This window comes from Pleurodeles waltl, chromosome 1_2 (genome assembly GCF_031143425.1).
Source record: "Pleurodeles waltl isolate 20211129_DDA chromosome 1_2, aPleWal1.hap1.20221129, whole genome shotgun sequence".
NCBI lineage: Eukaryota > Metazoa > Chordata > Amphibia > Caudata > Salamandridae > Pleurodeles > Pleurodeles waltl.
This window is the reverse complement of record NC_090437.1, coordinates 356,321,604-356,347,565: the sequence shown is the minus strand read 5'-3', so window position 1 is coordinate 356,347,565 and position 25,962 is coordinate 356,321,604. Positions and strand designations below refer to the sequence as shown.

Here is a 25,962-nt window from a genome sequence, read left to right as displayed (position 1 = left end):
GGGTGCAACTGCACCCGTCGCACCCCTTCCACTCCGCTGGCTCCATTCGAAGCCGGCATCCTCATGGAAGGGTGTTTCCCGCTGGGCTGGCGGGAGGCCTTCTGGCGGTCGCCCGCCAGCCCAGCGGGAAACCCAGAATACCCGCGGCGGTCTTTTGACCGCGCAGCAGTATTCTGGCGGTTCCAGCCAGGCCGGCGGCTTCCGCCGCCGGCCGGGGTCAGAATGACCCCCATTATGTCCACCAGTATTGGGGTCAGTTTTTTTCTTTGTGGCCATCCGGACTCAGGACATCAGACCCTCTGCTCTAAATAGGGTGGCCAGCCTAATGCCCTTACTTCAACAGCCCCCGCTCGACTGGGTCTCCATAGTAAGTTTTCCAATTGCTGAGGCTGAAGGGTCACTGCTATAAAAAAACTGAAAGTCCACCCAACTCAAAATAGAGCTGGCAAAACAAAGGATAGACTGACATGGTTCTCTGTCACGTTTGTGAAAGAGTACCCTGTTCACCAATTCTAAATTAGCCCCATAAATCCCTATGTTTGTGAGGAGGCCACAGGACAACTCTGAGCAATAGCAAATCTAAAAGGATTATTAAGAACCAGGAGGGCACATACAGCTTTACAATGGAGTCTCACTACTATTTAAACTAGACTATATGGAGACACCTAAAGGGTCCACATATTGCATATATTATGCCACAAACCCTCAATTCACAAATGAAATTAAAACGTTTATAGGTTTAGCCTATGACCATGTCAGAGACATTACAAACACTATGGCATACCAATAAAATGAACACAAAGGACCTCATTCTGACCCTGGCGGTGTCTCACCGCCAGGGCAGAGGGTAGAGGAAGCACCGCCAACAGGCTGGCGGTGCTTCTGGGGCATTCTGACCGCGGCGGTAAAGCCGCGGACAGAAAAGGGGAACCAGCGGTTTCCCGCCGGTTTTCCCCTGCCCCAGGGAATCCTCCATGGCGGCGCTGCATGCAGCGCCGCCATGGGGATTCCGACCCCCTTCCCGCCAGCCTGGTTCTGGCGGTTTTCACTGCCAGAACCAGGCTGGCGGGAACGGGTGTCGTGGGGCCCCTGGGGGCCCCTGCAGTGCCCATGCCACCATGCCACTGGCATGGGCACTGCAGGGGCCCCCTAACAGGGCCCCAACAAGATTTTCAGTGTCTGCATAGCAGACACTGAAAATCGCGACGGGTGCAACTGCACCCGTCGCACCCCAGCAAATCCGCCGGCTCCATTCGGAGCCGGCTTCATCTTTGCTGGGGCTTTCCCGCTGGGCCGGCGGGCGATCTTTTGAAGATCGCCCGCCGGCCCAGCGGGAAAGTCAAAATGCTCCCCGCAGTCATTTGACCGCGGGCGGTGTTAGGGCGGTTTCCGCCCGGCGGGCAGCGCCCGCCGCCCGCCGGGGTCGGAATGACCTCCAAACTGTCTTCACTATTGGACGATCTTGAAGACACTTGGGTTGGTCACTTGCTCGAATTAGGATGCAGACCCTGACCCAAGTTTCAAAGTCCATGATGGAATGTATATGAAGTTTAATCACAGATGAAGAAAGTCCCAACAGTGCAGTAGAAGGGTGGCACAGGTTCTTCCAAGGAACATTTTGAAGCAGTCTATCAATTTCTAGAAATATTTAAAAGGCTCAGAGCCACCAAGATAGACAAATAGAACAATACCTAAAACAAATTAAACCACAACTATCCAAACAGACTTAACAAATGCACAAATCGCTAGCAAGCAAAATGCTTTTATGTCCTACCAACCAAAGCGTACTCTACTTCGAAACAATAGCCAGAACATTACTCTAAAACTCCATAGATAATAAACATCAAAATAAAAAATAACATTACCCTATAAACTAAGAACTAAACTATCAAACTATTTTATAAATAACAGAAATATTAATCTATTGTTACCACTCTGAAAAAAGTTGATTAACATTTTTTAAAAATAAATTGATAACAAAATTAACATAATCATTTACAATAAATGCATTTAAAAACACAAAATATATGGCTATACACCACACAAATAAATAAAACACAACTTTAAGGAACCATGTGGAATAAAATATAGTTATTCAAACAAAAAAATATGAAGACACATTATAATATATTAATCCCACCCAACAAGTAAATAGTAAACAAAAAATGGTCCTCACAATTTTGTAGCAAAAGTCCTCCATCAATGGCAATGTATACAAATTGAAAATACCAATCCACTAAATATAGAAAAAAGTTAAAATACATTTAAAAATAAGAAGCCCATCCAATGCATTCATACCAAATTCATTGAAATCCTGCAAAACCACAAAAATATTTAAAAAATCAATAAATGCTCCCCTAAACCCAAGAAACAAGGACAAATTAAGTCAATACTCAGCTAAATAAATCCCATCTTATATTCCTTGTAAAAAAAATGAGTATCAAACTCAAAATAATGTTTCCACAATGATATAAATCCTGTGAAAAAGACCACAAAACCCAGCCTCAAAACAAAGAAAACTCACACAAAAACATAAAATACAAGCAGTTGTTACACTGTTCTTATCATACCTGCACCACTGAACTGCAATGAGGAAGTACCATGCTACAGACCTGCTGCCAGACTACAATGATGAAGATAGACCACAGGTTGCAAATTGAGTTTGAAAAAACGGTTCTTTACTTTGAAAACAAGGCAACAAATACAAATGACCATTGTATAAAATGTTTAAAAAATTGAAAAGTTGTTACATAAATGTGAAAAATGGCTTTAAAAAGTTATTTTTCACTTGTGCCCTAAGGTAACAACAGCTATAACTGCTGAATTTCTGTGTTTTTTAGAGTTTAAAATGTTACGTTGTTACTGAACATTTCACCTAACTATAATATTATTTTAACCTTTGTTGTTTTTGTCAGTTAATTTCTAGTTTTTTTTTTTAACAAAAAGTAATAATTTATTACCATACTTAAATCCAAGCCCCGCTGAGCTCAGAATTTGGCCCGACACGGCGGGCTTTGGCTGCTGGGCCTGCGGCCAAACCCTACATGCAGCCAACCAAACGCTGTGCACAGCCTTGGGCCATGCATGGCAGAGAGTTGGCCAAAATGCCTGGCCTGCGGTCAAGCCCTGTGAACAACTCCCCAAAGGCAGCCACCCTCCGCTATGCAGGGCCTTCAGTTGTGCACAATGGGGGTTGGCCATAGGACCTGGCCTGTGGACAGAGCCTGCTACCAAGTGGTCATATTCAACCAACCCCACACTGCAGACAGCCTTCAGCCGTGCGTGGTGGGGGGTTGGCCACAGGGCCTGACAAGCAACAGTGGACAGAGGCAGCCAACATCAAGCTGCAGAGGGCCTTTTGCTGTGTGTGGCAGGGAATTGGCTGCAGGGCCTGGTCTGTGATGAGGCCCTGCAGTGCCCCCCCCCCCAGGCAGCCAACCTCATGCCGTGCTTGGCCTCCGGGCTTCCGCAGCAGAGGCTTGATGCTTTGCCAGGTGGCTAAGGATTGGCCTTTTGGCCCTGAGGACCCCGTCTCTCAGGGCCAAATACAATTAAATAGGTGAAAGAGGCATGTCGTCGCCCTCCCAGCGCTTCTGTAGTCTTCATAGAGCCCTTATCCCCTGTGGCCATATGTATTTTAAAGGGGGAGCAGGCCAACAGGCCTTTTCCCCAAGCCATATTAGGCCCTGGGGATCCTACAATGCTCCCACATCCCCCAGGGCCATATCTGTTTAGAAGGGGAGGGGTCCACATGCTCCCCTCCCCAAACCTTATTACCTCTGGGGACCCCATCCCACAGGGCACTACATATATATTGAAAAGGGAGGGAGCGTCATGCCTACCTCCCTGAGCTTATTATGGCCGTGGGGATCCCATCCCTCAGGGCCATATATATGTTAAAGGGTAGGGGACCATGTGACCCCTCTTCCCGAGTTTTATAAGGCCCCGGGGACCCATCTCCCAGAGCACTACATATATACTAAAAAGGGAGTGGTCACGCAGCCCACCTCCCTGAGGCTATATATGGCCCTGGCGATCCCATCCCACCACCTGGTCAGACCAGGCATTAAAAAGAGGCCCACACACCACCACTTAAGAAAAACACACAGAAGGAGCATTTGCAACCTCCAGGACAACATGTAAGTGGCTTCAGACAGCAGACAACCATCCTTGGGCTCAGGGAACAAGATGACATCAGGATGTACCTCCAACAACTATTCCACCCAGGACAAAACTCATCACTGTCCTTCAAATGCTGGTGTCTGGATCTTTTCAGAAAACAGGTGCACAAGTGGCTGAAATGTCCCAGCCATCCTTCTTGGTCTTCCTTCCTAAGGCCCTGAACGCAGTCATATGCCTCACACCCCACCACATCTGCTTCCCAAACACCCAGCAACTGCACCAGGAGACCAAGCAAGGTTTCTACCAAACTGCTGGGTTCCCGCATGTGCTGGGTGCAATTAACTCCACCCATGTCTAAATGGTGCCACCTGCAGCAACCAAACATCTATATAAGAAATGCAAGCACACCCATTCGATCAATGTGCAGGCCATTGTGGACCACCGTGGGCTCTTCATTAACATCCTAGCAAAATATCCCAGCAGTGTCCATGATGCTCACATATTCCACCATTCCACTATCAACGAGCGGTTCCAGCATGGGCAATATGGCAATGGGCTACTCCTTGGTAAGCCATCATACCAATCAGTACACACACAATACACCAACCAAGTAGGACAAACAAGACATACACCACACTAAATACAGATGGGCAGGGGAACACAGATGTACAGGCAACAACACATATGCAACATGCCAAACTACACCACAGTCATTGCACATCACAAACACATACACCCACATGCAAATAACACAGCCACAACCCGATTGGCACACCATGTGAGGACAGATGAGCTATGTCTGTTTGCATGTAGAAGCTGCCCCAAACCACTACAAGTGTCCACTGGTTGACAACTAAATAGAGATCCCACACACATTGCACCAAACAAAGAATAGGTCAGCCATGTCAATGGCATAGGCCATGGCCATGTAAAGAAGGTCACACATAGGCACAGCCCCATGTAAATCATGCTGTGCAAGCCTCTGGCAGCACTTATAGCACAACTACATATTTTCTACACATACCTGACATACCTGTAGTGTGCACATACACCTGTCTGCTGCATTGTGTTGCATATATAGGAATACAAATTAACCTGCCTTGAAATACCATAGAGCAGAATCATGAGAAATGGTGCAGCACCTACTCCACTGCCAACTCACATGCACCCCTAGTGCCCCCTAACACCACCATGTGTGTTCCGTATACAAGAAACTGTCCACCATGGTGCAGAGTTTGTGCAAAATTGTAAAGATCATGAATGCCATAGTAGGACTCTTTAGGAGTATAGAGGACATACCTGACCTCTCATGTACCGCATATAGGGACCCATGTAAAAAATAGGTGTGCCCTCTCCCAAAACCTGCACTGTGCATGTGTTGAATGGGTCTGTGATCAATCATGTATTGGAAGCTAGAAGATTCTAGTGCACCAAGATAGATCATCCTACAAATGTGTGATTCACACCATTGTACACTTGATGGCTGGCACAACCATCATCTGCCACAAAGGGTCACAAAGGGTTGCACTGCATGCGTAGTGCCACATGGTAACATGGAGGGCACAGTTTGGCTTTGTAGGGCTTCCATGGTGTCTCTACATCTGACGCCACTGAGTTGCAAGGAGATTGTAGGTACCATCCAACAATAGAACACTGCCTTAAATGTTGACTACACAACACATCTTTGCAATGGTTTAACGATCAGTTTGGAATTAATATGACAATTCCCAGGACCCTGAGCCACAACCCAAGATTGCCATGTCCATTAACACATACCTATTAAACCATTTCACAAAAATAGGGACATACACTATACCACAAGCAAGCCTAAGTCACCACTCCACCTGCAACTTACAACGGACATGGTATATTCCAAACCAATATCAAGCTTTACCAACACATCTTCTCTCATTCCTTTGCAGCCGATCAAGGTTATGGCATAACTCCATTTGCTAATCCCTCAGTGGTGGAAGAGCGTGCATATAACAAAGGGCACAGAAGAACATGCAATATGGTGGAGAGGACATTTGGGCTTCTGAAGTCAAGGTTCAGATGCCTGGCCATGACAGGAGGAAGCCTCTTGTATGCTCCACCGCTTGTATGTAAAATCATCCTGGCATGTGCAATCCTCCATATTATATGTGTAAGAACAAATGTTCCCTGGGATAAACAGATTGATGTCCCCAACGAGGAGGAGGATGATAATGGTGTAGCAAATTTAGAGGGGGAAAAACAGAACACTGCTTCAGGAGTTCGCAGGAGACTCCACATAGTACAGAACTTTTATACATAGTGACTGGACTATTATCATCACGTTGTATATAGCACCAATAAAATATTTTGAACGTGAATCTCCTTGGTCTACTCATTCTCCACTACATATACCATTGGAATGTAACTCAAGCCACAGGGATCAGGTAAGAAAAGCAATAGTTACAAGTATGGTAGCAACATCATTTGTGATGTAAGAGGGTCTACTGCCTCCATTTCACATATCAGTGACACAGAATTCATGGGCATGTGACTCCTGAAGACTTAGGGCCAGATGTAGGTAGCTAAAAATTTGCGAGTCGGAAATTGCGAGTCGTTGCGCCTCGCAATTTCCGACTCGCAAAATGGTATCCAACAAGAAAAAGCGACTTCATTTTGCAACTTGGAAATGAAGTCGCACCGCAGATTGCGAGTCCGCTGTTTGTGAGGTTGCTTTTTGCGACCTCGCTAAAAACAGACTCGCAAATTGCGAGTGGGTGTCGCAAATTGCGACTGTGCCGCAAATTGCATGCAGGTGCAGCAAAACAGTTTGAAAAACACTTCCTGACCCCTGCTGATGACATCACAGCCAGGAAGTTAACAAATACACCTGGGAGGAGGGAGGACCACACCCTTTTCTAACTGCTGAGCAACCACCTGGAGGAACAGCAGCAAGAATGGAAGACTCTGGCAGTGCAGGCAGGAAGAGAAAACTGAAGTTTTCTGAAAAGGAACTTGAGGTGCTGACAGAGGAATGCTGCCAGCACCATGACCAGCTTTTCGGAAGGGCTGCCCTGAGTGTTCCAGATACGGAAAAAAGGAGGATCTGGAATGACATCCAGGAGAGGGTCAACGCCATAGGGGTGAGCCACAGGAGTATAGAGGAGATAAAAAGAGATGGTATGACCTGTGCTCCAGGACCAAGGAGAGGGTGGGAGAGCGCCTCAGGGAGATGAGGGGCACAGGAGGAGGCCCAGCCACCGTCCCACCACCCACACCCATGGAGCAACTGGTGGAACAGACCCTTGAGCCTGAGGCAGTGGCAGGAATGGGAGTACTGGATACGTCAGCGCCAGGGACATCAACAAGTGAGTACCATGAAACATGCATGTACACCCATAACTGCCATACCCCCACCCACCCAGTACACAGCAGCATGCACAACCAAACTAGCTTCATTCCAGACTTGCAACCACCAGAATGGTGCATTATGGGCAATGTAGTTCAGTAGTCAGCTGATAGGCAGCAGTTTATTAGGAGGCATACAACAGATGTAAGATACTGACAGTGTGTTCCCTATGTCCCACAGGTCTCCCACAAGACACCCCCACCAGCCAGTCCGTCCAGGGTGCAGAGAGCAGCCAACAGGCAGCACAGGAGTCCGAAGTAGCCACTACAGGGCCCAGCACCACACCACCACAGTTCCCTGCAGCTGAACCAATGGACATGGTGGAAGTAGACACAGCACCTGGTCCCAGTCACAGTGTCAGAGAGCAGGACCCTGAAGCACCACCGTGTCGCAGACGCAGACTCCATGTCCCAGCAGTGTCCCAGGAGGATGTAGGTGACTCATCTAGGTCCGCAGCGGAGGCAGCACTCATATCTGGTCAGCGCCTGCAAACAAGGCAGATGAGAGTCATATCTGGGGCAATGCGACGGATGGAGCATAATTTCACCACTTGGCTGGCACAGGTGAACACACACTTCACAGGTCTGACCGATAATGTTGGTGAGCTTGTACTCTCCATACGTCAACTGGTCACAGAACTAGTGTCTGAGAGACAGAGTGCAAGGCACCGTGAGCGGCAACTGGTACACAGACTGGACCGCATGGCTGCATCCATCGTCCGCCTCGCTGTCAACACAACAGGGCTGTCACGCCGTACAGTTAGTTTGCAGGTGGACTTGGGCCACTTTGTAGAGGATGTGGCTCGGAGACTGGGTCGCATCAGCCACGCTGTGGACATGCTGGAGGCTAGACACGTGGCTAGGGGCACGGCAGAGACACCTCAGGATAGTGAGGAGGGGTCCACCGTCAGCAGCGCATCTGCCACGGACACACAAGTTTTGAGGAGTGGCAGTGCACGTCAGGGTTCTGCTGACACACCGAGCAGTAGCCATCCTGGGCGTCCCAGGCGGAGGCGTTGAGCCCATGCACTGCAGGACACATGAGCCACATGAAGTGAATGTGTCCTCATTGCAGGTGAACATTTACAGCCCCTTCACAAAAGTTCAGTTCTTCACTTATTAGGTTCACTCAATAAAAGTTGTTGTTTGTTCCACTTCACAACTGGGCTCTTTGTGTGTGACATTAGTGTGTGTGGTGACAGTTACCACGTACCTTCCAAAGTATTGGTTTGCAATGTGGTCCCGTCTCTGTCTGCCTTGATTTGCAATGCTTCTATCCCCATGATGGCAATGTGGTAGCCCTTGCTCGTCATCCTCCGAATCTGGGTCTTCATGGGTAAGATGTAGCGCACGTCTGGTGGCAATGTTGTGTAGTATAGCGCATGCGCCAACTATCTTGAATGCTGTTATTGGGGCATACTGGAGCGCACCTCCACTTCTGTGGAGGCATCGGAATCATGCCTTTAACAGTCCAAAGGTCCTCTCTATGACATTTCTGGTCCTCCTATATGCACTGTTATATCGCCTCTCATTCTCATTGCATTCTCATTGCTGGGTGTTAGGTACGGGGTAAGTATCCATGGTCGTAGCGCATATGCACTGTCACCGGTTTGGCAAAAATGGACAATGTTAGCAGGGCATGGATGGTTTCTACTGTGACCTGTGTGTATGGCTTCAAGGTGCCTGCATCAATACCTAAGAGATATCCGTCTCCAAACTCCCCACGTTCTAGGCGTTGGTGTATCCCACTGTGCCTGAAAATGTACGAGTCATGTGTACTCCCTGGAAATATGGCTACCATGTCAGTGATGACATAATGGGCGTCACATACCACCTGGATGTTCAGTGAGTGGGTACACTTCCGGTTGCGGAACAGATATTCCAGGTTTGCAGGAGGGCATAGTTGTATATGTGTCCTGTCTACACACCCTATCACATGAGGGAAGTTGGCAATCCTGTAGAATTCCAACTTGGTGCTGTTGATTTCTGCCTCATTCCTGGGTAGGTACATGAATCTGGACATGTGTGTGAGTATGGCATCTAAGAAACATCTGAAGAACCGTGAGAGTGCACTTTTGGATACCCCACCTGCCACAGCAATGACCCCCTGATAGCTACCCGAGGCCAAGAGGTGCAGTGGGCATAGCACTTGCACATGTGTGGGGATTGCGCTGCCGCGCACAGTCTGGCGTTGCAGCTGCGGATTGAGTAGATCTATTAATTCTAATATTGCTGCACTGCTGAGTCTGTATTTATCATATATCTCCTCCTCTGTTTGTTGGGAAAGTGTCTGCCTGGTTCTGTGTATCCTCTCCTGTCTCTGGCTCCTCCTCCCCCTCTGCTGTGCGGCGCGGACTCTTCTCCTCCTTGCTATCACATATATCTCCGCCATCTTGAGTAACCCAGATGCCTTCTGGGTCTCCTTTTCTACTTTGGTTCTGGTTACCACCTGCTCTGAGTTAGTGGTAAATTGGGTGTGCAAAATGGGCTTTTTGCGACTAGTCGCAATTTGCGAGTCGCTTTTTCATATGGTTTGCGACTCGCAAATTGCGTCCCTACTTGAGAGTCGCACAATGGGGTCACAGAATTTGCGAGTCGGTAATGGCTCGCATCGCAATTTGCGATTCGGAAATGGGGTTCTTGCATCCCATTTCCGATTTTGCGGGGTCGCAAATTGCGATTCGGGCCATTTGTGAGTCGCAATTTTTTGCTACATCTGGCCCTTAGTTCCGTGCACCACAACACATAACCTGCCATCAAGTGGGCAAGGTGCTAATTCTTAGCCCTTTTCCCACATCATCACCACGCCTACCAGGATCTATGCAAGGGGGGCATACATAAGGTAGGGGCTGTGATCAAATGGTGTTTAAGTAACGTAGGAACTGAACAGTCACATCTCAGGTTGATTGCTGCTTTGCCTGCACTGTGCATGTGTGACAAGAGGGGGACATAATTTGTAACTATGGACCTTCAGTAACTGTATAGGGATTGTAACCAATGTTAGAGGCAGAACCTACACTGGGTATCCATGGGGTTATGTCCTGCTACTGCGATTGGGCACAACCCTGACACATGGTGGGCTGCACCTCACTTATGGCACCCACACATTGGCTGTGGAGTGCGCTATGAGTTGCCAGGCAAATGAAGCAGCTATGGTTGCTGAATCCCTATCCAAACATATGACCCATTGTCATGATCTAATAATTAAATGGGACAATGCACCACCAAATAATTGTCTGGGTGGAATGTAGGCAGAGTGTGTTTCTATGTAAATAAGATGCACATTTTTCACACAAATCTGCTGTCTTGACACATGCCTTCAGCAATTCCAGATAAACGTGAAGAATATTGAACAAAAGCAACCAAAGCACTCAAAGTATGAGAAGTAACAGAGTACAAGTATACATTTGTATATAGCAGATCTGTAAAATGAAGAGTACAGCAATCCTCTTGGTGTTCCAGTGAGTTCTTTATTCGGACCAGAGGTCGTGTGTCCAGAAGAACAGTCAATCAACACAGCCAAGGTTATGTGTTCAGAAGTACAATCAACCATACACAGCCAACACGTGTTTCTTCACAACAGTGACTTTCTCAAGGCTGTAAGAGACATATAATACAGTGATCTGTCCTAATGTATTTATGCTGGAACAGTAAACATAAAGAAACAACCAGATATAGATGATTTACAGACATGACAACGGTGACCGAGTATGTATAAGTAAGGTGCCAACACATATAAATTACTATTAGGATTTAAAACAAAGGTGGAAAAAAGTGTGGTGACCGAGCACGCAAGTGATAAATCTTGAGTATTTATCTAAAAAGATGAAAATATAGAGGTGTAAGGGCAAGCAACCAGAAGCGAAATCAAGTGTGTCCCAAGAACTAGCTTAAAAGTGTATCCAAAAAGTATAGACGTATGTTTGCGAAGCCTACCTTGACTGATAATATGGAATAGTCAATTGGGATGAGGTAGGATGAAACCATGGGGACTGAAAAGAAAGAGAGGAGAGAAGGGCAAGGGACAAGAAGTTAGAAGAGTAATATGTTCGGTGAAATCACATAAAAAAGGGGGCTTGTATATAGTGGACGTAATCAAAGGTAAGATTACCTGTATTTTTATTAAATGGATACGAAGGTCTGTCTAGAGTGACAAACGAGTATGGAGACTCAAAGTAAGAGTGCTGGAGATCAAGTGCGAATCGTAGTGCTGTCCTAGGTAAGCGGCGGTTCGGAGGACCTTGGTAAGTCCTGGAAAAAAGGGGAAGGAGGCAAATTGCTGAGGCATGGAAAAAACGTGTACTTCTCCAAATAAGTATGGTCAGGAGAAAGAGTTAACATGTTTAAGGCGGTGTAGCTCATTTATAGAAAACCAAGATGTACCAGGTCAATTAGTAGTCCAAAGATATCAAAGTCTCCTTGAATGGTAGTTGCAATGGATTAGTTAATGGATAATATACCAATGAGGACGAGGAGCTGAAAGGTTGCATGGTAAGGTAGATGCAAAATTATGCCAACTATATGTTTAAAAAGGGAACCCAAACAAAAGTATCCTTAGGTATAATACCATCATATTTATATTAAGAATATCCACACAAATTATATTTAGCATTAAACCAGGTAGTGTATAAAGGTGAAGATATCTGCTCATACGTACTGAAGGTATCAGCCTAAACGGATTGTGGATGAAAAACGTAAGTCAAGACTTCGGTTGGAACCGGTATCGGAATTGAAGGACTAGGGAGTATAGCTGGTCGTGCCCTGTCACGTACTTTAGAGCCACGAACTGGAGTTGAAAAACGTAAATTAAAAAGTGTAGAAAACATTCTCGTATCGGGATGTCACAGTTTCAGTTTGCGAGCCGCTTTAAAGCGTAGAACCGGCATCACTTACCTAAAAGTGGTGCCCGGGAGAAAGCCGTCCGGCTGGTGTAAATGAATGAGTGAGGTGTGTGGATAGTTTAAATACTAGATGGCGCCTCGCACGTTGCGGCACGGGCTAGAATGTGGTATAGGTATGGGCCATCCGAGTGACTGTGTGAATTGGCGGCCAAATTCAAAGAATAAAAATGCAAAGTCAGATAATCAAGAGTCCGAGAATGTGGTGTGAGTATAGGCCATGAGAGCGACTGTGTATATTGGTGCCCATATTGGAAGAATAAAAAACCCAAAGTCGGATAATCAAGAGTCAGTGTATTAATAATGTAGGATGTGGGAGCAACAGTCCCTAGAATTTACTAAGTCAGCTGTTAAGGTAGAGAATAAAGAACACACTAGTTCGAGGGAAAAAAAGAGGGGAATATGAAGTATGAAAAGAAAGGACCAAGTGGCCAAAAAAAGGATGAATGAAGGTCCATGTTAGAAGTTACTGACCCGGTAGTCGGATGGATAAAAATGGGGTGAAAAAGTAGTGCAGGTTGAAGAGAACAGATGTACGTAACCGTTGTATGAAAAAGGCCCTAGTGTTAACGAGCAGTATACAGTTCATTTGAACCCAAACATAGAAGTCCACTGTTAAAGCCCAAGGAGAGAAGAAGAGAACAACATAAAAATTAATAGACAAAGTTAACAGCATATAAATTTATAAACAAAATAGAGAGTTCAAGATAGTGACCCAGAACAGGAGAAGGAAAGGTATTGTACCCATCATTGACAAAGTAATACACGTATGGTAAATATACATATGTAACTGTACAGCAAGGTAGCCAGTTGGTAAACACACTGTATTATACACATGATGTGACTGCATAGTTATGTATTATGGAAACAAAAAGGAACCAGTGACAAATTCAATTAACAACAATGAACGATTATGACACAAAGTCTAACATGAATAGTTGTAGTTATATGTTGGATCAATCTAGTTAGCTCAAAATGAGCCCACAGGTGCCCTCCCCTGCCCCCAGGGACCCCCCCCTGCCACCCTTGCCCACCCCAGGAGGACACCCAAGGATGGAGGGACCCACCCCAGGGACATTCAGGTAAGTTCAGGTAAGTATAAACAATTTTTTTGTTGTTTTTGGGTGGCATAGGGGGGCCTTATTTGTGCCCCCCTACATGCCACTATGCCCAATGACCATGCCCAGGGGACATAAGTCCCCTGGGCATGGCCATTGGGCAAGGGGGCATGACTCCTGTCTTTACTAAGACAGGAGTCATGTAAATGGCGTCTGGGCGTCGTTTAAAATGGCGCAAATCGGGTTAAGACGATTTTTTAGCGTCAACCTGACTTGCGCCATTTTAAGACGCCCTAACGCCATTTTTCCCAACGCCGGCGCTGCCTGGTGTACGTGGTTTTTTTCCACGCACACCAGGCAGCGCCGGTCTGCTTGCGCCGGCTAACGCCATTCAATAAATACGGCGCCCGCATGGCGCTTCAGAATGGCGTTAGCCGGCGCAAACTTTTTTGACGCTAAACTGCATTAGCGCAGTTTAGCGTCAAAAAGTATAAATACGGGCCGTGGAGTCATAGGTCCCAGCAGCTGCCATATGTGGGAACACATAAGGCATCACCACAACAAGGAGGAACTGCAAATTTTTCAACACTGCAGCAGCATCACAGATGTCCGCAGCCATGTTTTCCCTGAGGGAGGCCACGTCCCGCTGTATGGACTCCAGGGTATTCTGCATAGCCCCCAGCCTATTGTCTGTTATGCTGCTGCCAGTTTGGGAGGGCAATTGTTGTAGCATCTGCCTCACAACAGCAGCTATGTCGGCCAGGGACTGCTGGAATCCACGTAGAGGGGAGTGGGCACCTCTAATGGCAGCTGAGTTGTCCTTAATTGGACTGAGGCACCTCTGCACTCCCTCTAGGCTGCTTACCATGGTCTCCACCCCAGCACCTGCTTAGCCAGCTCCCGCTGTACTCCTACCACTGTCACGTATGTTCTCATTATGGTAATGAGGCTACTGGATTTGGGCTGTAGGAACACCTGGGTTGTGGGTACTGAGTACACTTCCACACCTGGTGACACCTATCAGCCTAATCCGGGGTTTCCGGCTAACTAGCAGCGCCCCATCTCTGACTGAGATGAGTGTGGCAACCGAGCTCATGGCAAGATAGACTCCCCGGGAAATCGTGGTACATCAGATTTCATCCCTTTCTCTCAGTTACTGAGATCTCACTCAGGCACAGACAACACAGGCAGAATATATTTAAATAAGCATTTATAAAAATATCTGCATCTTACATAAAAGCAGGTGCATAGCAATAACGAGGATAACGAAAGACAATATCAGCAGGCATGTGACTAAAAATGTAAAACACAGAAACAGTCCTACCATGCTGTCTAAACAGGGGAGTGGATCGATAGCCCCTTACCTTTGCTAAGTATGAGCACAGCATACTAACACTAATCTGCCTTTCGGGTTCTCCCCTGGGAGAACATCATCCATCATACCTGAAATAGAGGCCTGAGGTCTGAAAGGACACCGTCTCCATCTGAATCAGGGCTCGGTAGTCTAAACCGGTAACTGTAGGGAAGCTTGCAGCAATCAGCATACAGTTGTGGTCATCTGCCTGGAATCTCCCTCTAACGTGTTTGGGACTAAGTGGTCTTTTATAATAAAACAGCTGCCATTCTAAGAGACAGTCCCCACGTATGATTGTGTGTTTTTCTGTGAATGCTGACGACACAGCATACCACATTTGTCGGCAACCCTATCTGGCTGTAGCCTTGGAGAAAGCACAAAGTGAACTATATGTCCTACGAATATGCAATGGGTGTTGTCGAGGCACAGCCACTATTTGTACATTCCTTCCAGGCAACGTGCTGCATATTTACATTACTTACATGGTGGAGTATAGCCATAGTGAGTGGCCTATGTCCATGTTATTTATATGGTGGAGTGCATACCACAACCAAAGCGTCAGTACATGTGTGGCTTGGGTGGGTATGGCACGGCTTGATTCAGGGCCTAGGTGTCCCGATGGAATCCTTTAGCATGCATCGAGTGTGTACTATGTGCCTCCCCCTTCTGTCATTTGTGGAATTCCAGATATTCCCACCCCGCAACTTTCCCTGCATTTGTGGTGGTTCTTGGTAGTCTGCGCTGTCCTGTCCTGCGATTCCAGTGACCAGCTCCTCTGGGTTGACTGCTGTGACCATCTCCTTCAGCTCCTCCAGGTCCTCCTGTGGTGTGGGACTTCCCACCACAGTCTGCAGTGCCTCCTTGCAGTTCCTGGCCAGTTTCCCCTTAGTGCTGCGCTTGCAATCGTGCCAGCACTTCTTGTACTCTGTGATAGACCTTTTCACCTCTGCCACACTTTTGACTTTGTCTACTATTGCCTGCCATATTGCGTCTCTCCTACCACTTGGCAATTTGAAGGTGACGAAGAGCTGGTGTTGGTGATCTGTCACCTCTCTGACCAGGATGTCATGTTGCTCCTCACTAAAGCGACATTTGCACTTCCTCTTTTCCTTCTCCTGAGACTTTTCTCGACCCTCCTGGCAGGTATTGGGTGATTGGGGTCTCCCTGGGGTCTCTCCTGCCCTGCAAACTCCATCTTGTCTTTTAAATTGCAATTTTTCCTGCTTGTGTGGTTTGTTTTGACGCTAATGCGGTAAAAAATTTCAACAACCCATTTTGTGACATATATACGTACCACAAAACGGTCTAGCAGCACTTTTGCAGCATTAGCGTCATTTTCCTTACAGCATGTCACAATGGTTATTGTCATTTTTTTTACACTAACCATTCCTTAGCGTCATCGTGCGTCATTTCTTAAATATGGTGCATGGATGGCGCTAGGGAATGACGTTAGCTCATGTTAAAAAGATTTATGCACAATTGTGCTAGCACAGTTGTATGTCATTTTTCTTAAATGTGGGCCTTTGTGTTTGCTCCCCCATGGTGGGAGATTCAAAAATGCTCCTGCCAAAAGGGAGCAAAAACAGGTTTCTCTGCCAGTGTGGACAGGGAAACTACTATGTCTCAGGGTCGGGCCAGGGAATGGGGTCCCCAGAGCTATTAATAGCTCAGGAAGGGGGCCAGTATCCCCTTAAAAATACTGTGAGCCCTGGGGGATGGAGTCCCTGAGACTGAACGCTGCCTGGCGAAGGGCACCACATGCCCCCCTCCCCATTGAGATACCTGCGAGCCCTGGGGGATGAGTCTCCAGGGCCGAAAACAACCTGAAGGGGGGGTACGTGCCCCTCCCCTTATAAAATGCTTTGAGCCGCATGTGATGGGGTCCCGGCACCAAAAACTGCCTGGGGAGGGGAACCATGCCCCTCATTATGAACAATTACTGCATCATCCCCCCTAGGTCTTGGCCCATCCCATCTGGTTTTTAAAACAAAAGTGCTGTAGCCTGTATTTCTTTTTTTAATGCTGCTGCAGATTCATGGCACAATTTAATTATAAAAAGTATTTATGGCCCCAGACGGGATCCCTCTGTGACCTCTCCACCAGGCTGAGGAAGTCATGGTATCTTTACCTTGCCCCTTATTGTCTTTTTTGTTTGCATTTTTTAGGACTGAGTCCTTAGGTGGCTGCCCCCACTTCCTTGTTGATGTGGTGGCAGCCAATCAGATCTCAGCATGAGATCTGTTGGCCCCAAAGATCTTCGGGGTACATAGATGTACAAAGCTTTTTAGCATCAAAAAGTACTGAACAGATTTACACCAAATTACAAAAAGCACTATTTCTGGACCAAGATCTAATTTTCTGCCAAATTTGGTGTAAATCTGTTAAGCACTTTTAGCTGGAGCTATGTCTAAAGTTGCTATGGAAATATGTTCAGGAAAACTTGTTTTGGGACCCCCTTTTTGTCAGTCACCACTTAACTGATCACCCCAAAACCTTCCTTGTAAAAACTAGTCAAAAAGAAGCACTTTTGTGTAATGTTTTGTGAGAGTCGTCAAACAGGGCCAAAGTTATTAATGAGAAATTAGATCAGACCATCAGCCCCTTTCCAGGAACACTAAAGCTAATGCAAAATGATAAAGTGAAAAATGGGTGCTGGTGGAAAAAGAGCCAAGGTGATGGCCCATGAAACGAAATGCTATAGTTGGTGACTAGCATTGAGGAAGATCATCAGGAGGTGAATTGAATATAAGTTCATTTAAAATGAGAGCAGGGCACAGAAAAGTCATAGAATGCCCTGTCCCACTCACAGATTGTTATATATCAAAATAGGGATAAACCCTCAGCATGATAAATTCACACAATCCAAGACACAAGGCTGACAGAGAAACATATTATGGCTCAAGGGGAATTCAAGACAAGAGAGCCAGAGAAGAGCGCCGAACCTGCGTAATATTAACAAAAGATCCAGAGATCGCAGTAAAGCACCAGAAGGGATCGCATACCAGTGGTCAAGGTATTGAACCAGGAATGAGATAGGGGACAAGGAATCTCGCACCAGAAAAGGCCAGGGGCCAGTGAATCAAAGACTCGCACCTGGAAAGGACAGGTTCCAGTGAATTAGAGTCTTGCACCAGGAAGAAAGAGGGGCCAACGAATCAAAGTCTCTCGCCAAGGAAGGGCTGGGGCCAGGGAATCAAATTCTCACACCAGGAAGGAAGAGGGGCCAAGGAATCAAAGTCGTGAACCAGGAAAGGGCACGGACAACGGAATTTAAGTCTCGTGCAATGAAAGCACAGGTGACAGAAAGTCATCATAGCTGAATGTGACGCTTATCTTAAAGATAATCTGAGTGTGCAAAATCAAAACAAATCCAAGGGGAGGAACAGGTCAGTTCATGGGAGGTAAGTGTGAATCAACAGGTGGTATTGTTACTCATTTTAGTACTACTCATTTTACAACCTCAGAAGGGTGGAAGGATGAGTTGACCGTGCTGGGAATCAGCTTGTTACCTGCTGATCACTACATCCCACGTTTACCTCGATGCAGCGAACAACAAGGTGATGGAAAGAATGCTTGTAGGAATCTCAGCCACTGGTAATTGCATGGGACCAGAGCCCAGAGCACCTTTTTTCACCAACTATGTTGCTATAGACACAGACCAGCCATATACAAATCTGTCTTAGTTCTGACCCAATGCGAACTGTCCAGCGAAACTGCCAGCCAGATCTCTGCTGGACAGGAAGAGAGGAAACCTCACATAAGTTTCAAACTACGTAGGCCTTGCCCATGAGGTATATCTTGAGTCCTGTGACATAGTGAGCAGGGGGGCTACCCAGCCCACTTAGGGCATTGACATCAACAAAAAGCAGTTTCTGAATTAACCTCAGCCACTGGTGATTACTTGGGCCACTTTCCAGTTGATCATTTTTCATTTCATCCACTACGCCACTCTAGACATAGACCAGCCGAATGCAAATGAGCCTTGGTCCCTCAAAACCACCCCTGAGTGCCTTAGAATTCATGCCAGTGGGAAGTGATTGCAGTAGTTCAATCAGGTTTTTCAACCATATTTGTTATTGTCACCGACATAAACTGAGGGCTGAAGCTGTTAATTTGTGGATAGTGGACAAATGTAAAATAATTCTCCCAAAAGTGTCCTCAAAAAGGCAAACGTGCTCGGGGATAATCTCATAACCATGGGCCAGTGAATACGACTTGATGACAATTACCCATAGTTTCATTTGTGTTGAAAAAGTCTTGGCATTGTGTTACATATGTGGAGTCGGAAATTATTGGGTTTGTGTATAAGAGACCAAGTGCAAAGGTAGCTGATTAAGACAGAAGCATCATTGCCATTATTGTTTAATGTTTGTTATTTCAGGTTACACAGGCCTTTCTCAAGCAATCGAAGAGTGGGATTTTGGGAAAATTGAAAGTTTGGAAGTATTTAGGTCCCTTTTGCGTACTATTGAACCAAACGTCAAAAATGAAATAGACCCTCGAAATATTATCGACCATCTCACCAGCTGCGTTAATAAAAGAGACATTGAAGAAATTCGGCAGGTATGTTTTCCATGCAGTCCACCACATATGATTGTGATCTTTTCAAAAGAAATTATCAAAACTTCTGTTGTAATTTTTAGTTGTATTTTAATAGGTGACAGGCTCAAAAGTAGTACACTGTTTAGCCGTAGAGTGAATGCATGAATGTGCGGCAATGTTCCCTGCGCTTATAAAACATTTGAAGTAACTGAGTGTTGTTTATACCTGCTTGGTTGGTAAAAGTGGTCAAGTCATAGAGCATGTGCTTCCATGTGTAGGTGGATAGGCACTTCTCCCAAAACATCCCCAAAATATCTCCTCCCACCCACAAACACACACACACAGTGCCACCACAACAGCTGCGGAATGTGCCAGGAGGCATCACAAAAAACAGTCTGCAAGTTGCAATTACATTAAATTGTCCAACTGCCTTTCATTGAAAAGCAGTGTTGTTTTCTTATTTTTATTTTATCTGACTTAATTAGTATGTATTTATATATCTATAGCTAAATATACATATATGTATACATATATATATATATATATATATATATATATACATATACATATATATATATATATATATATATACACACACAAAGTCAGACTTAAACATTGAAAGCAAACGTCTGTGTGTGTATTCACTGAAAAAACAAAGTTGAAAACGGCATTATTTTTAAACGTGGTAAAAAGAGTTTCACTTACATTAAAAAACCCTAATAATTCACTGAAAAACGCTTATAGTTATATGTTAAAATAAGATAAAAAACTAATGTTTAAAAACCAAAAACACCGACTTCACCAGTTATAATTAGTGAGCTGACTATATCTTGCACTGCTTATGAGCTCACATATTCCATCACTCATGGCATGTTAAATGACATCAATGATGACATAGATCAAGGCATCTGAAATCCTCGGGTTCCCTCCAACCACACAAATGCCAGATGGTCAAGGTGTTCCTACCCTACCTCTTATATGTTTTTGTTATTTTTTTACCAGTTCAGTGCACAGGGACTGGGTCTCAGAGCTCCGAAAGGGGCGATGGGAGGAAATTTACCTCTGGAAATCAGAGGGCCATACTTTTTTAAATTTCAGTACTGGTGGACTGATGTGGGACCAACCATCCTGATATACTTAACTTTTTAACACCTTCAAGAATATCTAAAGCACTTCTTTAAACTCAGATTTCTCAAAATGACTGAACAGGCTTACACCGAATCACAAAAAAGCACACTTCCTGGGTAAAGTTCTAACTAACTACCAAATCTGGTGTAATTCCTTTGTGCCATTTATTCTGCATCAAAAAGCAAAGTTTCCTCTACAACTTAAAGTGGGAAATCAACGTTTTGCGATCCCCACCTTTTTTTCTTGGTTCCCACTTGATGGATCAGTATGACCCTTTTCATATACATATATAAAATAGGTGTCCCCACCAGTTTTATATATGGCCAAGAGTGTGCCTCTTCTAAAATTCACATCTGGAGACGCCACACACTCATATTCACAATAACACACAGACACAAAATCACACGCGCTAATATTTAGGAAGGGAACATTGAACAAATATGAGTTAGCAACCTTTATGTTTTTCTGCAGCCATTATTAGCTGCTCTCTCATGAACTCCTGTGAGTTTCTTATTGGAAATTTCTATGCATGGTGTTAGACTTTTCATCCTTGGCGTGGGTACCCTTAACCTATTGTCTCTGTTTCCCAGGTTTTTGATGTGTGCTGGACTGATTGTACTGTTTTTGTTACTCTGTGCACTTTACCACTGCTAACCAGTGCCAAAGTGCAAGTGCTCCTTTACAAAATGTGTATGTAATTGGCTTATCCATGATTGGCATATTTGATTTATTAATACGTCCCTAGTACAGTGCACTAGGGGTGCCCAGGGCCTGTAAATCAAATGCTACTAGTGGGCCTGCAGCACTGGTTGTGCCACCCACATAAGTAGCTCTGTAATCATGTCTCAGAACTGCCACTGCAGTGTCTGTGTGTGCAGTTTTAACTGTAAATTCAACTTGGCAAGTGTACCCACTTGCCAGGCCTAGACCTTCCCTTTTCTTACATGTCAGACAACTCTAAGGTAGGCTCTAGGCAGCCCCAAGGGCAGGGTGCAGTGTATGGTTAAGGTAGCACATATAGGGGGTCATTACAACCCTGGCGGTACAAGACCACCAGGGCTGTAATGACGGAAGCACCGCCAACAGGCTGGCGGTGCTTCCCAGGTGATTACTACCGCCGGGGCCATTGTGGCGGGAAACCACCGGCCCCGGCGGTAGTAATCCGCCAGGGCAGCGCTGCTAGCAGCGCTGCCCAGGGGATTACGAGTCCCCCTACCGCCAGCTTTTTCCTGGCGGTTTGAACCGCCAGGAAAAGGCTGGCGGTATGGGGAGTCGCGGGGCCCCTGGGGGCCCTGCACTGCCCATGCCACTGGCATGGGCATTGCAGGGGACCCCTGACAGGGCCCCGTGCAGCTTTTCACTGTCTGCAAAGCAGACAGTGAAAAGCGCGACGGGTGCAACTGCACCCGTCGCTCGGCCGCAACTCAGCCGGCTCCATTTGGAGCCGGCTCCTGTGTTGCAGCCGAGATCCCCGCCCGCCCAGCGGGGAATCTCCAAATGGCCGCGGCAGGGGTGCAGCTGCATTGGCAGCCGCCCGGCGGTCCGTTCCTGCCAAGGTCGTAATGAGTGCCATTGTAATGTGTTTATATGTCCTTACAGTGAAATATTGCTAATTTCGTTTTTCACTGTTGCAAGGCCTGTCTCTCTCATAGGTTAACATGGGGACTACCTTTAAATCTGATCAAAGTGTAGATTCTATTTGGGAGCGGATTGACATGTGCAGTTTGGGGTCTCTGAGCTCACAATTTGACCCCCTGACCTGCCAGGAGTACACTCGGCTCCACCAGACTGCCTCCATGCCCCTGACCCCACCGTTGCTGCAAATAGAAGTTTGAGGCCCTCCACCACCTGCAGGCACCCACCAGCACCTCATCCCTGGTGCCTAGTGGTAGGCGTATCTAGTGCTTTGTACCGTGTATTTTGTTATTTGTATATCATATTTAGTTTCTTGCAATTTGTTTTTCATTTCACACACTGTTTTAAAATTTACCTGTGCCCATTTTCTGCTCCACTTCGTCGTATTGCTCTGATTGTGCCCATTTTTCTTTTCCGGCTCTTGCCGGTTTGTTCTGACCCTGCCGCTGCGTCCCCTGCGGCCCTGCCCCCCTTGTGCCCCCATTGGCCACTCCCTCCTGCCTCCAGCTGCTACTCCCTCCCACCTCCCCTTCCTAATGGCGGCCGCTGCGCGGCCATGTCGCTGGCGTGCCAGAGTTAAGCCCGTCTGCGCCCATTCGTACCTGGACCGCGCCCATCGCCCGTTCCCCTGGTCCACACTCCTCCAGCCCCCCCAAGCGCCACTACTCCTCCACAGAGCTCCTTGCTCTCAACCCCGGCCGGCACCCTGCCTGCACCCAGGCCAACCCCAGACACACACACAGACCTTTCACATGCCACTCATGCCACTTCTCTTGCACTCACACCAAAACCAACAACACCAACAACACCAAACCCCCCAATCACCTCAACTGCATCCTCCTTAACACCCGCTCTGTCCACAAGCACGCCATCGAACTTTGGGACCTACTCACCACAAACTCTCCCGACATCGCCTTCCTCACTGAAACATGGATTAACTCCTCATCAGAACCTGACATCGCCATAGCCATCCCAGAAGGATACAAAATCACCCGTAGTGACCGCACCAACAAACCAGGAGGAGGAATCGTCATAATACACAGAAACTCCATCAAGATTTCCACCAACACCAACAACACCCTAGAAAACGCAGAACACCTGCACACTTTCAGGTACACATCAACGCCAACACCACCCTAAGATGAACCCTCATCTACAGACCACCAGGACCCTGCCCCCCATTCTGTGACACCATCGCCAACACTATTAGCTCCCACGCCCTTACCTACACAGACTACATACTCCTTGGTGACCTTAACTTTCACCTGGAAAGCACCCAGGACTGCAACTTCACGGCCCTGCTGGACAACCTCTCAAACCTCGGCCTCACGCAACTGGTCACCTCACCCACCCACTCAGCCGGACACACGCTAGACGCAATCTTCACCTCCAGCAGCCACATCGCCTTCCCTCACACCACCGAACTCCACTGGACTGACCACCACTGCGCCCATTTTTCCTTCCTGAAGTCCCCCACCCACCACCAACAACATCCTACCCCCTACCACAAGTGGAACAAGATCTCCAAAGAACACCTGATCTCCAACCTCGCACAAGCTCTACCTCCCAGTACGAACGACCCCAACACCGCCGCCCTTAACCTCACATGATGGCTAGAAACTTGCACAGACTCCCTCGCCCCTTTCAAAATAAACAACAACACCCGCACCATCAAGACCGCCCCCTGGTTCACCACAGAACTTCAGTCTTCCAAACGAGAATGCCGAAAAATTGAGAAAGCCTGGCACTCAATGAGCAACTTCTCCGCCCTCAAATCAGCCATGCGCAAACACCACCAACTCATCCGGACCACCAAATGGTCCTTCTACAAAGAACACATAGACAACAACACACATAACAGCAAGGAACTCACCAAACCCAAATCCTGCACCATCGACCCTCCACACCCCGAAGACCTCTGCAACTCCCACTACTTCCATCGCGAGATCGCAGACATACATGACAGCTTCACATCGTTAGCACCCACCATCACCACCACCGACACAACTAACACCACAACACCCAGCTGCACCAACCTACTGAACACCTGGACCCCCACCAACAAAGAAGAAATCGGCAAAACAATGAGCTCCATCCACTCAGGCTCCCCAACAGATCCTTGCCCCCACCACATCTTCAACAAAGCCAGACAAATCATCGCTCCTCAGCTCTGGGCCGTCATCAACAGTTCCTTTGAGACCGCAACCTTCCCAGATATTTGGAACCGCGCCGAAGTCAACGCTCTTCTCAAAAAACCCAAAGCAGACCCTGAAGACCTCACAAACTGCCGACCCATCTCTCTTCTCCCCTTCCCTGCAAAGGTCATGGAGAAGATAGTAAATATACAACTGTCTCGCTTCCTGGAAGACAACAACATACTCAACGTCTCCCAGTCTGGATTCCACAAAAACCACAGCACCGAGAACTCCTCATCGCCTGTACAGACGACATCAGGACCAGATTGGACAAGGGCGAAACCGTCGCCCTCATCCTCCTAGACCTCTCCACCGCTTTTGACACCGTATGCCACCAAACCCTCTGCACACGTCTCTTTGACTCCAGAATTCGCCACAAAGCCCTGGATTGATTCACCTCCTTCCTCTCCGAAAGAACCCAAGGAGTTCGCCTCCCTCCTTTCCGGTCTACAGCCACCTAGATCTGTTGGGTCCCCCAAGGACCCTCCCTCAGCCCCACCCTTTTCAATATCTACATGGCTCCTCTCGCCAACATCATACGCCCCCACAGCCTCACCATCATTTCATACGCTGACGACACTCAGCTCATCATCTCCCTCACGAGGAACCCATCTACTGCCAAGAATAACCTACACGTCGGTCTCCTCACCATCGCTAGCTGGATGACAGTAAGCCACCTTAAATTGAACTCAGAAAAAACAGAGATCATCATCTTCGGTCCCAACAAGACAGCATGGAATGACTTTTGGTCGCCCATCACCCTTGGACCACCCCAACTCCCACCACCCACGCACGCAATCTTGGCATCATACTGGACTCATCTCTCTCCATGACTCAGCAAATCAACGCCATATCATCCTCCTGCTTCAAAACCCTTCGCATGCTACACAAGACTTTCAAATGGATTCCTTTAGAAACAAGAAGAACAGTCACCAACGCCCTCATAAGCAGCAGACTGGAATACGGCAACACCCTCTATGCAGGGACCACAGCCAAGCTTCAGTGAAAACTCCAGCGAATCCAGAAAGCAGCCGCACGTCTCATCCTCAACCTCCCTTCCCACAAACACATCTCCGCCCACCTCAGATCCCCACACTGGCTGCCCATCAACAAAAGGATCATTTTCAAAATCCTTGTCCACGTTCACAAAGCCCTCCATGACACCGGACTGGCCTACCTCAACGAACAAATCAACTTCCACAAACCAACTCGACAGCTCCGCTCTGCCGACCTCGCCCTCGCTACAGTCCCCCGCATCCAACGCACCACCTCCGTCGGGCAGATCCTTCTCCCACCTCGCCCCCAAAACCTGGAACTCCCTCCCCACCAACCTGCGCAAGACCCAAGACCTCCTAACCTTCGAAAGCACCTCAAAACATGGCTTTTCAAGCAGTAACCCTCCTGCGCCTTGAGACCCTACTGGGTGAGTAGTGCGCTTAAGAAATTTGTTTGATTGATTGACAATTTAAAAATACATCTTTTAGTAAAGTTGATTTTAAGATTGTGTGTTTGAAAATGCCACTTTTAGAAAGTGAGCATTTTCTTGCTTATACCATTTCTGTAAGAAGGGCCCCAAAACCCACAGATTTTAGAACACTTATGGAAACCAAGAGGAACCTCTGCCTGGAGAAGAGCTGAGGAAGAAAGGCTGC

The 25,962-nt window shown here is 47.0% G+C and overlaps 1 protein-coding gene across 2 annotated transcripts in view; it reads left to right on the top strand.

Moving 5' to 3' along the window:
• The window catches only part of RIGI (RNA sensor RIG-I), a 484,815-nt gene that overhangs the window by 157,150 nt on the left and 301,703 nt on the right, over window positions 1-25,962 (top strand). For both annotated transcript variants that reach the window (XM_069239695.1, XM_069239686.1), the window contains exon 3: window positions 19,192-19,373. In XM_069239695.1, coding sequence (XP_069095796.1) covers window positions 19,192-19,373 — 182 coding nt within the window. The remainder of the gene's footprint in view (window positions 1-19,191; window positions 19,374-25,962) is intronic.